Consider the following 14,324-nt stretch of genomic DNA (forward strand, 5'->3'; position numbering starts at 1 on the left):
ATGAGTTCGATTCCCGCCTGCCCCAGAGGTGACCACGTGGCATGGCAGACCTCTCCTGACCCGCCCGCTGCTCCCCTCAGCAGTGTACTTCATCGATCTGCCTGTTCTATTCCCCACTCTGTCTCCGGTGAAGCCTCTTGCCGCCCCTGAGCCTCTGACCTGTACCCCAGTTCTGTATGCACAAATAAATAAATCTTAAAAAAAAAATGAACTGTATTATATACATATAATGGACATGTATATATATATGTGTGAATATATATATGCGTATATATACATATATATATAGAATGAAATACATTAAATGGAATACTTTTTAAAGTGTGTTTCATACTACTTTTTCAGTGTAAAGAAATTTCAAATGGGGATTGCTCTAATTTCTAAATTATGTTTTGTGCTGGTCTCAGCCTACTGATGCCTATGCCCCGGTAAATACCCACAGACATTTCCCCTTTCAGAGCCAAAGTTATGGCTAGACTAGCCTTTGTGGTTCTATTGTGATTGCTTGACCATTTCAGCAACAACCACTAGGAAACTTTAAAAAAAAAAACTAAACTAAATTTATTATTATTCACAGATGTTGGAGGGTACACAGCATTCTTATGACTAGACAGCCAGGTCAGGGGAGAGAGAGAGAGCACAGACCTGGGGTTCTGTCTATAGAGGACCTCAGGGTGGGATGCCTAAGGTTTCAAGGGTTCACTGGGGAGGGAAGCAAGGAAATTAAAGCAAAGGAGGGGGAAACCAGGTAGTCAAATGAACAATAATTGAGTTTGCCTGACTTAAAAAAGGGGATTTCTGGACATAACAACAAGGCTCTTAGCTGGGCATGTGTTTATTTGAAATGGATGTCTTTGAAATAAGTGCAATAAAAAGTATTAAGCTGGGACATATGCAAAGTGATATGTTGCATAACAATAAAAAAAAGGGGGGCCCTCCCTTGCAGTGCAGAGTCTTAAAGCACAGCACTAAGAAGCTAAACCCACTTCAGCATGAGTTCTATCCCTGCCCCAGAGGTGATCCACACCGTGTGGCAGATCTTTCCTGACTGGCCTACTGTTCCCCTCAGCAGTGTACTTCATCAATCTGCCTGTTCTGCTCCTCACTCTGTCTCTGGTGAAGCCGGTCACCACCTCTGCACCTCTGGCCTGTACCCCAATTCTGGATGCATAAATAAATAAATCTTTAAAAAAAAAAAAAGGCACTCACATTTCACCCTGACTCTTCAGCTGGGGTATAGGATATTTACCAAACCTCTTGATCTCTGTGCCTTAGAAATCTCATCTGGAAAATGAAGACCTGAGAATTTTTAGATCCTATATCTAGATCATAGATTGAATCTGTCTCAACTCTGAAGATCTAGAATTTTATGATGTATATGTTGTCTTTTTCCTATATGTTTTTGTTTTCAAATTATTTTAGTATTATATATTAATGACAACTTATATTAAGGATAATAAGTCCCATAAAAATAACTAGGAAATGACATTGGTTTTTGTTGCTTTAAAAAGAAAAGGATACTTGGAAATATTATGCTACCCACTGTGAACCCGGCTGGAATCCCCACAACCGTAATTGCTATAAACTTCAGAAAGAAGAAAAGACCTGGAATGATGCTTTGCATTCTTGCCAGTGTGAAAACAGTACATTAATAGAAATAGCTTCCTTGGCAGAAGTGGAGTTTCTTATAACTCTCCTTGGAAATGGTAAGTACCAAATGTGCTTGACTTAGGAAGTATACAATATAGTAATTATCAGTTTTAGTGGGATAATCACTATCTAAAAGTTTCTGAATATATCTGAAGTTTCTAAATAATATCCAGGAGTAAAAATGCATTGAATTTTTAGGAAATACATATTCATAAACTTTTCAACATTTCACATATGCCAGAAATATTACCCTTTTATAAAACTGGGCAAAGGTCATTTCTTGAACATGCAAGTGAACCTGTAATTTAGCTTCATGACCACTAGAGAGCAATAGTGTGATGTCATCCAAGCACTGTGGGGCATTCCTGAGACAAATTATGGGATTTAAATATCAATAACTTTGGCTAAAGAAATGGAAATATGTTTGGTGTGGTGTTTTCAAGCTGCGTGTGATGTTCAGAAGTTCCAAGCCCCTAGTTACACTGAGCTTCCAACAGCCAAACAGATCTGCTTCTACTAGCAGCATATTTGACTTCCAATTCTGAAGTCACAATGTTGAAATTACTTACAGTGAAATTTTGTTAATGAAAACAAAAAAATCTCCAAACTTTATTCTGATGGTGTTTCTAATGTGAGGATTTAGGTTCAAGTAAAAACAAAAATCTGTGTCATTTCTCTCTTGCTTTGCATTTGAGATTCAAAGAATCTTGTGATTGCCTCTTTTCAATAGGGGCACTAAAACATCATCTCTCACCAACTATCTTTTTACTCTACCTGGGTTGCCAAACTTTGTTTGCTTTTCCAGCAACCCCATTGCTTTCATTTCAAAACTGAGAGTATTTGTTCCTTTACTTCCATGGCAAAAAAAAAAAAGTGTAAAGTTAGACTTTTTTTTAAAATACCTTCCCCCTAGTCCAATGGATCTTTTTACTTTTCCTTTCTCTAGGCAGGAGCAAAACCAGATTTTTCAGGTATACATTCCCTACAGAAGCAGGAACTAATTAAAAGTACCAGCAATCTGATTTGTTTAAAAGGTTGTCCTTGCATTGGCTTTTCCTAATCTCCTTCAGTGAGAAGTCTTTTATGTAGAGCAGGTCTAGACAGTACAAGTGTTATAAAGCTAAACAGATATTTATATAAAGAATTGGGTTTCATCACATGAAAAATCACATGCAAAGCAGTATATTTGAGTAATGGCCCAGATACTAGGATCCTTTGCAGATACTAGGATTTCTATAAGTAATGTACATTTATCTCTTACAGAAAATGCATCAGAAACATGGATTGGTTTGAGCAGCAGTAAAATTCCAGTTTCCTTTGAATGGTCCAATGGCTCCTCTGTCACCTTTACTAATTGGCATACACTTGAGCCCCAAATTTTTCCAAATAGAAGCCAGCTATGTGTCTCAGCAGAGCAATCTGTAAGTTGATTCATCTGTTCAGTGCTCACTTTGCTGGACTTGTGTTGAGGGCCACCTATGCCTGGGACTTGAGAGCTGCAGCAGAAAGCAAGACAAGCACAGTCCCTGCTCTTCATGGGGCTCCCCTGCCAGGCAGTAAACACATCTACACAGGAAAAAAGTGGCAATTATAGTCATGATGTTAGCTCTGAGGAAACAAGTGACATGCTGGTGAGAAACATGTGACAACTACTTTAGACACAGCAGTCAAGGAGGTTTTCAGAAGAGGTGACATTTAAGTAGGACTTAAAGGGGGAAAAAAAAAGCTTTTGAAGGGCAGGAGAGTGGACATTGCAGGCCAAGGGCAACAAAAGCCCAAATGCAATCCAAGTCTTGCCGTGTTTGCTCATCAAAAAGGAGACCAGTGCAGCATGAGGGATAAGTGGTGAGGAGGTGTATGAGATGGGGCAGGAGAAATGTGAATATATGAGATTTATTGACCATGGTACAGGAAACTCTAAAGGGCTTCAAAAAGCCTAGGACATAATCTGATTTACATGTTTAAAGCAACTGTAGCTGCTACAAAGACCATAGTTTGAGGGTTAAAAAAGAAACAAGTGAAACCAGTTTAGAGGTTACCCAGTGGTTGAATGGGGGTAGTGAGCATGAAAAATTGCTGACAGATTCAAAGTCTTTTGCAGAATGAAGTTGTTGCTAAATTAGACATGGGATGTGGCTTGAGCAAAAATCTGTGGGTGGTGGAGCCATTGACCATCCTAGTGAAGATAAGAACTGAGGTTTGTAGTCTACAGAATGATAGGTTTTTTTTTTAAATTATTTATTTATTTTTATTTATTTATTTTTTTATTTTTTTTAAGATTTATTTATTTGTTCATACAGAACTGGGGTACAGGCCAGAGGCTCAGGGGTGGCGAGAAGCCTCACCAGAGACAGAGTGGGGAACAGAACAGGCAGATCTACGAAGTACACTGCTGAGGGGAGCAGCGGGCGGGTCAGGAGAGGTCTGCCACGCCATGTGGTCACCTCCGGGGCAGGCGGGAATTGAACTCATGCGGAAGTGGCTTTAGCTTCTCAGTGCTGTGCTTTAACCCGCTGCGCCACCAGGGAGGGCCAGAATAATAGGTTTTTTTAAGTTCCATTATCTTATTAAACTAAACGGAGTCCTGTAATGTGTGTAATATGATAATCAATAGGAAATTTTGCTCCTTCCCTAGACCACTACATTTAACGGTCCCTGGTGCCTTAACATCACACATATTCTTGAATTCTAGTCTCTCAGTTATTTAAAACATCTGATTATACAATATCAGTTTAATCCCAAACCAACTAAAGGGTTAATTATATGTTTGGAATAGACTTAATCTCTTTGATCAGAAAGCTGCTGAACTAACTCACTTCAGTTTTAGGCCATTAAAAAGATTTGGTAAATATCCTCATTCTTTCAAATCAACACCATACCATAAAGTTGCCTTATCCCTTCCCCCCCCAAAAAAAAACAGTTTATTGAATGCTATTTAAATCATTTGACAAAGTAATTGTGCCAACCATGTGTCGAAACTTTTGAAGCACTTATTTTCATGACATGTTTCTTTGTTTCATCTTTTAAGCCTGCCATGAAATAAGAGCAGTTGTAATCATAGTACTGGGGCCACGTCTCAGAATCACACTCAGAACCAGGTTCACTGGTTTTGCTGTAATTAAGATGACCTTCATATCCTACTGACATTCCCCTTTATTATTTGACAAATATGGATATTTCATGAAGCATATGCATAGAACAGGAGCCAACATTTGGACAGGTAAATTAATTTTAAGAGCATGAGGATAAATTTTAATATGATTGTATATACCAGGACAATGCTACTAGCAGTGTGATGTTTGGGGGGGGGTGTCCCATTTTGGGCAGCTCTGTAGGTTCTAAAATAGTAGTTGCACTTATTTTCATGAAGTAGAACAGTATGGATATTATTATTATAATTAACAATTTACCTAAGCATGGTTGATATCTACATTTCAATGAGAGAACTGAAGAAACTCTCCATTCACCCATCCATTCATTCATCCAGCCAGCCAGCCAGCCAGCCAGACATCCAATAGTTATCAAGCAAATACAATACACCTGACACTATCTTAAAATTAGATGTTTGCTAGAAGGCTCCATAGGGGAGGACTCCGGTACTGCTAACAAATTAAGGTGTTAGCCTCTTATATCATGTTTCTGAGGGTCATGGAAGAGTTCTCTATTCGCCTAAAATTTGAGCTACGTGGCTTTAGCCTAAATATTTGGTTTGTGTTCAGATACAAAATCCTTTAGGTGAATAAATTTTTAATCAGTTAGCAGTTATTGCATTTCATTATTAATAAAGAATGTGCAAACAGCCTTTGGTGGAACTGAGAGAAGAATGAAGGTATCTACTCATCATATAAAGAGGAAATGGAGTAAGGCCTTGAAGAATCTTTGATAAAGGATAGTGGAGGTTGAACATGAAGTTCAATTACAAAATGTTCTCTAGGATGATTCATGGTGGCTTCCAGGGATTGCCCCCAGCATCATATTCATATGTGCAACAATAAGACAATTATTTTAAGCCTTAGAAGTTGTTGAAGAGATAAAGCAGTATTCTCACTTGCTCCAGGAACTTGCTTCATTGAAATAGTTCTCAAAGTGTGGCTTCAGACCAGCATATCACCATAACCTGAACACTTGTTAGAAAGGCAAATTCTCAGAGCCTACCTGGTCTTCCTGAATGAAACATTGGCCATGGTAACCCAGTTTCTAGTAGTCTGTCCAGATGATTCTGTTGCCCTTTTAAAAATTGAGAATCACTGCTCTATCCCATCTGCTTGAAAGAAAATGTGAGAACAGATTAACGTGAAGTCAGACTGAATTTGTATTAAAACCCAGCTCCAGTTTTTCCTGACTATAGGCCCTTGTGCAAACTACTAAATCTAACCTTTGACATAGTAAGAATAATATTCCTGTCACAGGAATGTTGAGATAATATATGAAAATCACCCATTATTAAACCTGGCACACAATCAAGAAATAGTTCCAGCTCCCATCTGCCCACCAATTCTGGATTGCTTGTCTTTGAGTTGTTTAAATAATGAAAAGAGAGCAGGGCCTCCCACTCATATATATTTTTATTCAAAACAATTGGTGTGGTTCATCAGCACAGAGGTGGAGATGGGGAGTTTTACTCAACTTGTACTGTTTTTTTTCCCCTTAGGAGGGACACTGGAAAGTTAAAGATTGTCAGGAGACACTTTATTACATTTGCAAGAAAGCAGGTCAAGTTCTTTCTGATGCTGAATCAGGCTGTAAAGAGGTAAGTCTATTCACCTTGCAATTAGGGTACAGGGAACCTCGTAACTGGAATAAGTTACCCACTCTGGTTTAAAATGAATCTTTTTTTTCTGGCTTTGCTCCCTCTTTTCTTTTCCTCCCCATCCTTCTTTCTTTCCTCCCCATCTCCTTCCCCCTACCCCCAGAATGTGAACTACTTCTAACAAACCAAACAATTGGTATATGAAGGTTTTACAGCTATGCCAAGGACTATGGTCTTGCCGTCTTTCTCGACCTAAGACTATGACTCTTTTTAGATAAAAAGTGTAAATGACTTTGTAACACCATTTGTGCAATGAGTGTTGTGCAAGCCCTGTGTCACACGTGGCTTTCATCATCTTCCAGTGGAATGTCAGAGTCAAAATGAATGTATTGCTTTGAGTCAGAGAATGAACTTTCCTGCACCCAGAATTGTGTTTTCCTTTTCACTTCCGTTAAATATTTGAATAGCATGCAATAATAGAAGTACAAGTTTGCAATTTGTTATTTGGGAAAGGTGGTTAAAATAGCATTGTAAGTAATAAACTATTTTGGGGATATTAAGTAATTTTAAAACACTATTTAACATATAAAGTAGAAAATAATATGTTGTATATTTCTTAAAATACATTCAATGTCCTGCAGTAAAATTACAAAAAGATCTACTAATCACTATTTTCAGCACATACATGTTACCTCTCTCTTGCAACATACATACACACTAAAGAATTCAGATTTCAATATAGTGATTTCTATGCTTTATGAATTTCAAAATGTTCCCAAATCTAGTTTTAAACAGTTCTGTTTTCATCATTTTTCTCCTCTAATCCTATTTTTCTTTTCCAATTAAACAGTAACCTATCTCCACAGAAACTGCATTTGATTTATTAATTAACTATAAACATGAATTTCTCTTTATACTATAGCCAAAGAGTACCTATGACATAGTTGACTTGTTACAAAACATTTTAGTTAATAATTATAATTCCTGAATTAATTATAACTGATTATTGACCTACTCTCTGATTTAAAACTTTTTTTTTAATTTATTGTAGCTTTTAGAATAACTCAAAGTGTTTTATTTTATACAAAGAACAAGTAATATTTTCACAACAAAAATAGAACTGATGTGCTATTCAAACTTTTATAGACTACTTCCCTTTTCTGGCCAGCATTACTAGCATTTAAAGATTCTAAGCTCATAAATAATTCTCTAACTTTATGGTGAAATTTCCATTAATATTTTTGTGCATCAGTCTATGAATAGGATTTTGAAAGTTTCTTCAATGTAATTCTCTAGAGTTTGCACACACAATATTAACTTATAAAATACATGCTAGTAAGAGAAAAGACTATTTTTCAAAAGTACTGGTTTTAGGATCTAGGGCAATTATCTCAGTGTCATCATCATCATTTCATTTAAGTGAAACAGCACCTTATATTCCAAGGATATTCACAGGTGCAATCAATTTCTCTTCCATTTTCAATGCATGAACAAAGGCTTATAATAAAGGATCCTTGTTTTTCTGGTTATGACTGTGCACCTTTACTTAAACCTATTTAGTTCTTGGATTTATTTATTTATTTATTTATTTTTTGGTCAAGTAACTATCAATGAAGAAGGAATACTTCGTGAGGAAGGTCACATTGTTAGCCTTCTTCCTTCTGTTGTCCCAAATACAAACACATTCTAACCGCACTGGCCATCTGGGGTGATCCAAAGGGAGCTCTGACTAGAGCTATTACTTCCTCACACAGATAAGGAGGTGGGTAGAAGATAAGGGAATGAGATCAGAGCTCTATCTTGTTGGATGAAACTGAAGCTCCTGTGATCCATACCTCATTCAATATGTATTGAACTAAAATAGCTGATTTCTAAAACAAGATTTTCTTTACTTTATGGCAAGACCTTCCAAGAAAAATAGCAGAAATAATATTATCTCTGCTCAAACTCAAGTAAATATTGGCATGGCACAAATAGCATGTAAATACATAGATTTATCATATAGGTAGATGTGAAGACTAATGAATGCATATCTCCTATACTGTATGATTTTAAAGAATAGAGTCAGCCTTTATTCCTCTCAAGATTGAGATATACATTTGTCATTTTTGCCTATGTGCCAATGCTTGCTTGCATCTTCTCTAAAAGGATAACCAATTAGTAATAATCCTTACCAAAAAAATTTTTAGTCAATCTCCATTAGAGGGGTTATGATCCAGCCAAAACTATTCTGTGTCATCCCAGAATTGGGTTCCAGGAGAGCCCAATTCACCCAAGTCTCTACCCTTAATGAATTCTAGAATAATATAAGAAATTAAAAGAAAAATTTTAAAATATACACTGTTATTAAAGAGGTATGTCTACTTTACTTGTACTGAATCTCCTGATTAATTTGTAGCTCTCAGCCTTCATTGTCTCTCTTTGGGTCTCAGAAGAGCCCCATGGACCCATGGACACTATTATCCCTTTTTTACAGAAAAGAAAACTGAGACTAAATAAGGCCATCTAGAATTTAAACCTGACTTCAGAACCAACACTCAATTTCTACTGTTTTGCAGAAACCACTTGTATGAAATTTTATAAATATGGAGAGATTATGTGTGTGTGAGAGAGAGTCTGAGTGAATACCCTTTATTTTTATTTGCTTTTAAAGTTTTAAAACTTTTAGATTTGGGCCCTCCCTGGTAGCGCAAAGAGTTAAAGCACTGAGCAGTACTAAGCAAATTTAGTCTCAGCTGCTTCAGCATAAGTTCAAACCTCTACCAGGGCGGTGACCAACATGGCGTGGCAGACCTCTCCTGTCTCGCCTGCTGCTCCCCTCAGCAGTGTACTTTGTCAATCCGCTTGTTCTGCTCCCCATTCTGTCTCTGGTGAATACTTTCACCACCCCCTGCACTTCTGGCCTGTACCCCAGTTCTGTACACAAAATCAATAAATCTTTTAAAAATTTTTTAGGTTTATAGAATTAATTAAATATAGAAAGAAGTGGCTGTAGCTAGTGGCATTAGCAGACAGAACATGTATCACAATATCAAAATAAAAATTCAAGATTTGAGTTTTGATTGAGGCTGAGAAGAAAATTATGTAAGTGGTAAATATGAATATACAAAAACATCTTATGCTACTTCACTAAATCAGATTATGTACTTAATTTCCTTTCCTTTTTTAAGGGATGGAAGAGACATGGTGGATTCTGTTACAAAATTGACACTGTCCTTCGAAGCTTTGAGCATGCCTCCAGTGGTTATTACTGTCCTCCTGCACTTGTAACCATTACAAACAGGTAAAGTAGGAAATTCCCATCAAAAACATGACTGTGCTTTAACATCAGAGCTCTTGTAATGATAAAATCTAGCCATCATCAGTAAATTTTCAACATCTAATGTGTGCCATACATAGTAAGAGTGTTAAATTATTTTTATACCATATTTTACATATTTAAATCAAACAGTACTTGTACTAAATTGATTTTTGAGTAACAAGTGCTATAATGTAAGATGATTTACTTTTCATTTAAAAATTATTAAAAATTGTTAACTAGACCTACTAATGTACTGGCTTGGTTATATTGAGATTTTAATATCTAAGTGTTTATATTGGAAAAGAAATATTGTTTTTTTAATGTAATGTGTTTAAGTCATATAAGATTTTTAAACTTAACCACATACTAGGATATTCAAAAAATTCCCTATTGGGTCTAAGGTCTGGGTTTGTTTAGATTTAGACTTCCCTGTGCATCAGTGTCTGCTCAACACACACAGAGAAACTGCTCCTGTTTTAGTTTCTACACTCCATGTACTATGAAACATGCTACAGATGTAAAGTAGGGGATAAAAATACCAAAAATAACCTCGGGCTCACTAGCAACTCCAGGAGAAAGGTGAGAGCTGGGAGATGGACTCCTCCCAGGTGAAAACAGAAGCAAAGGAGAACTCTTCAGTGATTCTATGGGAATGTATAACCTGCAAAGCAAGTCACTGTTTGTTTTTAACCAAGATAGTCACTTTTAAAATATATCCTCTAACCATAGTCCCTGTGATCTTCCCACCCCTGTCCTGGTCCTTCTCCTTCCTGTGAGAATTTCACTGGGAAACCATACATTGAACAAAAATGAAGGACGATATAATGATTATATTTAAAAAAGAAAAGTTTCACCCTCTCCCCCGAAAAAATCCAATGAATACTAGGAAACAATTATGTTGATCTAAACTGGAGGAGGAATTCCTGTGTACTTTCTCCAGCCTCCCACATAGGAAGTTCAAATTCAAAGCCACCAGTATTTTCTTCCGCTGCTCACCTTCCTTCCTTCGGTTTACAAAAATGCACACACATTGTTTCTCTGTGTGTCTCTGTCTCTCTGTCTCTCACACACACAGATGAACTGTATTTGGAAAAATAAATTGACCAAAGAAATACTTTACACTTAGCCCATTCCACCTTTGACACATCTCAGTGTCTTTAGTTCTACCTTTCTCCTTCTAAGAAAAACTACCAGGCAGAACAAAGCTTTTTCCTCAATTTGTTAACCTACCCCAAAATTTTCAACCTTGGAAGTCCTCCAATCAGTGAATCCACCTTGGACTTTGTTTAGAAACCTGACTAATGAAGCACTTTTTGTGAATTATACTTTCATTACATTTTTCACTAAAGAACATACGTGTAACTGCTTCACCTATTCTTTTTTGGGAATAGTCATTGAGTCCTGTCACATACCTGACACTGTTAGCGTGTCTGTGTGTTACTTTTCACACACTACCTGATCGCACAACTAATCAAGTCAAGAATTTATTAGAAAACTTTTCAATGCCTGCTTTGTGGGAGGTACCACAGGAAACCTCAGCACACTGTACAGAAGTGAACAGCATGGAGTGGTTGTCTAAGTGGTATTTGCAGGCCAGCTCCTGAAGAGATACAACACAATATATGAAACAAGTAAAGAACGTATAACAACCACAACTGGACAAGCTCACAATGACATTGTAGACAAGCCATAGTGTCAATGTGAAGCACAAATTTGTTAGAGCTCAAATTCATTTTCTAACAACTGTTTGGGAATTCTTTTAAAATAATAGAAAGCATGTGGCAGAAATATTCGTTGTTTCATTTCCCACCAAAACTAGATGTGAGGCATGATGTGAATACTTTAAATTTTTATTTGATAAACTGTATACAGCAGCCAATACTAATGTGTGGTCCAACTCTAAAGAAGAACTAGGGAATTGCCAAGTTTGTTTTTGTCACATCTACCTCCTGGGCTCTCCCAGTGAGCCTGGCATGCAATGTGGTCAGCAGCTAAGCCCCAGCAGTGCCATACATTAGCCCCGGAGAAGCATCCTTCCCAGTCATGCATACATGCATGTTACCCTGCAAATCTGTTTACATCCAAAGCAGAAGCTCCAAAAAGGGACATGGAGGTTGAGGGAAGAAAAGGCACCATACTCTCAATTTTTATTTACCCACACATTATCAAGTGAGAAAGATTCACACTGTACTGCTCACTGAGTGACGATATACTTTGAAATAGTTTTCAATAGCATCTTTTGTCTGAGAAGGTTGGGCAGTGAATGGAAAGTTTCCTCAGATCCAAGAGTGTCCACTAGCAGCCTCCCTAATCCTTTTCTTCCATTACTGATTTCCTGTTTGATTCAAGATACTCCTGTCACTCACCAGTACCCAAGCTTGTAGTTGCTAATTGATTTTCCACTCTTCTGCACAATTGAGAGACAGGTTTGATGGGCACAATTAGAACCACCTGCTACAAATTACTTATTTCTTTTGTAATCAGGCAACTGCTCTTGGTCTAGGACTTCTAACACTGTGTAATAGAGAAAGAAAAACAGACCCTTATTGCTAAATAACTATTTTATTTGTTTACTGCTACAAAGTCCTGCAATAGTTTATATTCTCATAGTCTTTAATGTGGATAATTTTCAAGCATTTTTACAATTCTGCCACTTAACTTCAAATTCCACACACCCTGAGAACTTTTGCATTATCTGTTAGTCGTGGTAAAGTATGTAACATAAAGTTCATCACTTTAACCATTTTTAACATTTCTGTGGTGTTAAGTACATTCATATTCTTGTACAACTATCACCACCAACCACTTCTGAGACGTTAATCATTTTCCCAAATTGAAACTCTGTACTCATTAAACAATCGCTCCTTCGTTTTTCTTCCCCCACTCTGCTAACTACCATTCCATTTTTCTGTCTCTATGAAGTTAACTACTCTAAGTGGAAACATACAGTAGTTGTCTCATTTTGTCTTGCCTTATTTCACTAGCCTAATACCTACCCTTCAGGTTAATACAGTCTATACAGAATTGCCTTCCTTTTTTAAGCCTGAAGAATATTCCATAATATGTATATAACACATTTTATCTATTTATCCATCAACAAGCACAAAATTCTTTCACATGCTAGTCATTTTGAATAATCCTGCCATGAATATGAAAGTACAAATATCTTTTGAATATCTCCTTTCATTCTGTGGGGTAATATATCCAGGAGTGGAATTTCTGGACCATATAATGCTTTAATTTTTTTTTTTTTCCGCAACTTCTACATTGATTTCCATAGCAGCTGCACCACTCTACATTCCTACCAGCAGTGCACAAGATTCCAGTCCTACATATCCTGGCCAACACTTGTATTTTCTGTTGTTGGATTTGTTTTTTATAGTAGTCACCCTAATCGGTGGCTGGTAACCAACTGAGCTTTTGATTTCATTTCCCTAATAACTAGTGATATTGATCATCTTTTCATGTGCTTGTTGGCATCTATATATTTCTTTGAAGAAATATCTTTTCCAGTCCTACATGCATTTTTAAATTGGAATGTTTGTTCTCTGTTGCTAAGTTGTAGACATTCTTTATATATTCTGAATATTAACTATTTATTAAATACATATTTAGCATTAATATGTTGCCAATTATGTTACTGAATTTCACCCCTTCAGTATATCACCATACCACACCCACCTTTTCACCCTGTTGACAGTATCCTTCAATATGCAAAAGATCTTCATTTTAAGTAAATTCAGTTTATCCACTGATTTTGTAGCCCATGCTTTTGGTGTAAATACAAAAAATTATTGTCAAATTGAATGACACAAAATTTCCCCTAATGTGTTCTTCTAAGAGTTTTATAGGTTTAGCTCTACATTTAGGTCTTTAGTACCTTTGTGAATTAATTTTATCAATGGCATAAAGTAAAGTAGTTCTCCACCATCGTCCACTGGGCACCCTCCACACTTAGGGGGAATTCAGCTGCATTACTAGTTCATAGCTGAGTTCCCCCTGCCAAAACCTGATCACTATATATAATACAACCACTGTTTTGTTTTGTTTTGTTTTGTTTTGTTTTGTTTTGTTTTGTTTTGTTTTGTTTTGTTTTGTTCCCACTGAAACTGGTCTCTTGTGAAGCTACTTTCAAAGCATTACTTTTTTAAATCTCTTATTTTCAGTAATACAAGCACAATTGTTTTTGTATAGCTGTCATGCTAAAGACTGTTGTTACAGATAAGAAATATTTTTTTCAAGTACTTATGTTCTACTGACTAAACCAACGACAAGATAAAATACTCAACTAGAGATTTAAGTAGAAAATACCTCCTTTTGAAGTATGCATCTTTTGAAATGTTTCTTTTATAGTAAAAAAGTTTATCTATGTATGCCAAACAATGTATATTACTATTTTCAAGCTGCATTTTCATATAATAAATTTAGTGTTAAAACCATGAACAACACTTTCCTCTCAAAATCATGGAAGCTCAAGATTTTTTTCTTGCTTACACTAAAAATGCACATTTGGTTTCTTACTTTTTAAAGATTTTATTGGAAAAATGGATGTATTTCTGACTCTAAGAATTATTTCCCTTCCTATTAGACTGTGATGGAGGTTTATGTGTGCTTTGATGGTAT

The 14,324-nt window shown here is 36.4% G+C and overlaps 1 protein-coding gene across 2 annotated transcripts in view; it reads left to right on the forward strand.

The window, feature by feature from the left end:
• The window catches only part of PLA2R1 (phospholipase A2 receptor 1, 180kDa), a 99,506-nt gene that overhangs the window by 33,102 nt on the left and 52,080 nt on the right, over positions 1 to 14,324 (forward strand). For both annotated transcript variants that reach the window (XR_001145719.1, XM_012728593.1), the window contains exons 7-10: positions 1,512 to 1,706; positions 2,914 to 3,071; positions 6,302 to 6,400; positions 9,571 to 9,683. Coding sequence is in view for 1 of the 2 variants with exons in the window: in XM_012728593.1 (XP_012584047.1) it covers positions 1,512 to 1,706; positions 2,914 to 3,071; positions 6,302 to 6,400; positions 9,571 to 9,683 (565 nt within the window). In the remaining variant the exon portion in view is untranslated. The remainder of the gene's footprint in view (positions 1 to 1,511; positions 1,707 to 2,913; positions 3,072 to 6,301; positions 6,401 to 9,570; positions 9,684 to 14,324) is intronic.

This window comes from Condylura cristata, unplaced genomic scaffold (assembly GCF_000260355.1).
Source record: "Condylura cristata isolate star-nosed mole 26May11 unplaced genomic scaffold, ConCri1.0 scaffold00002, whole genome shotgun sequence".
NCBI lineage: Eukaryota > Metazoa > Chordata > Mammalia > Eulipotyphla > Talpidae > Condylura > Condylura cristata.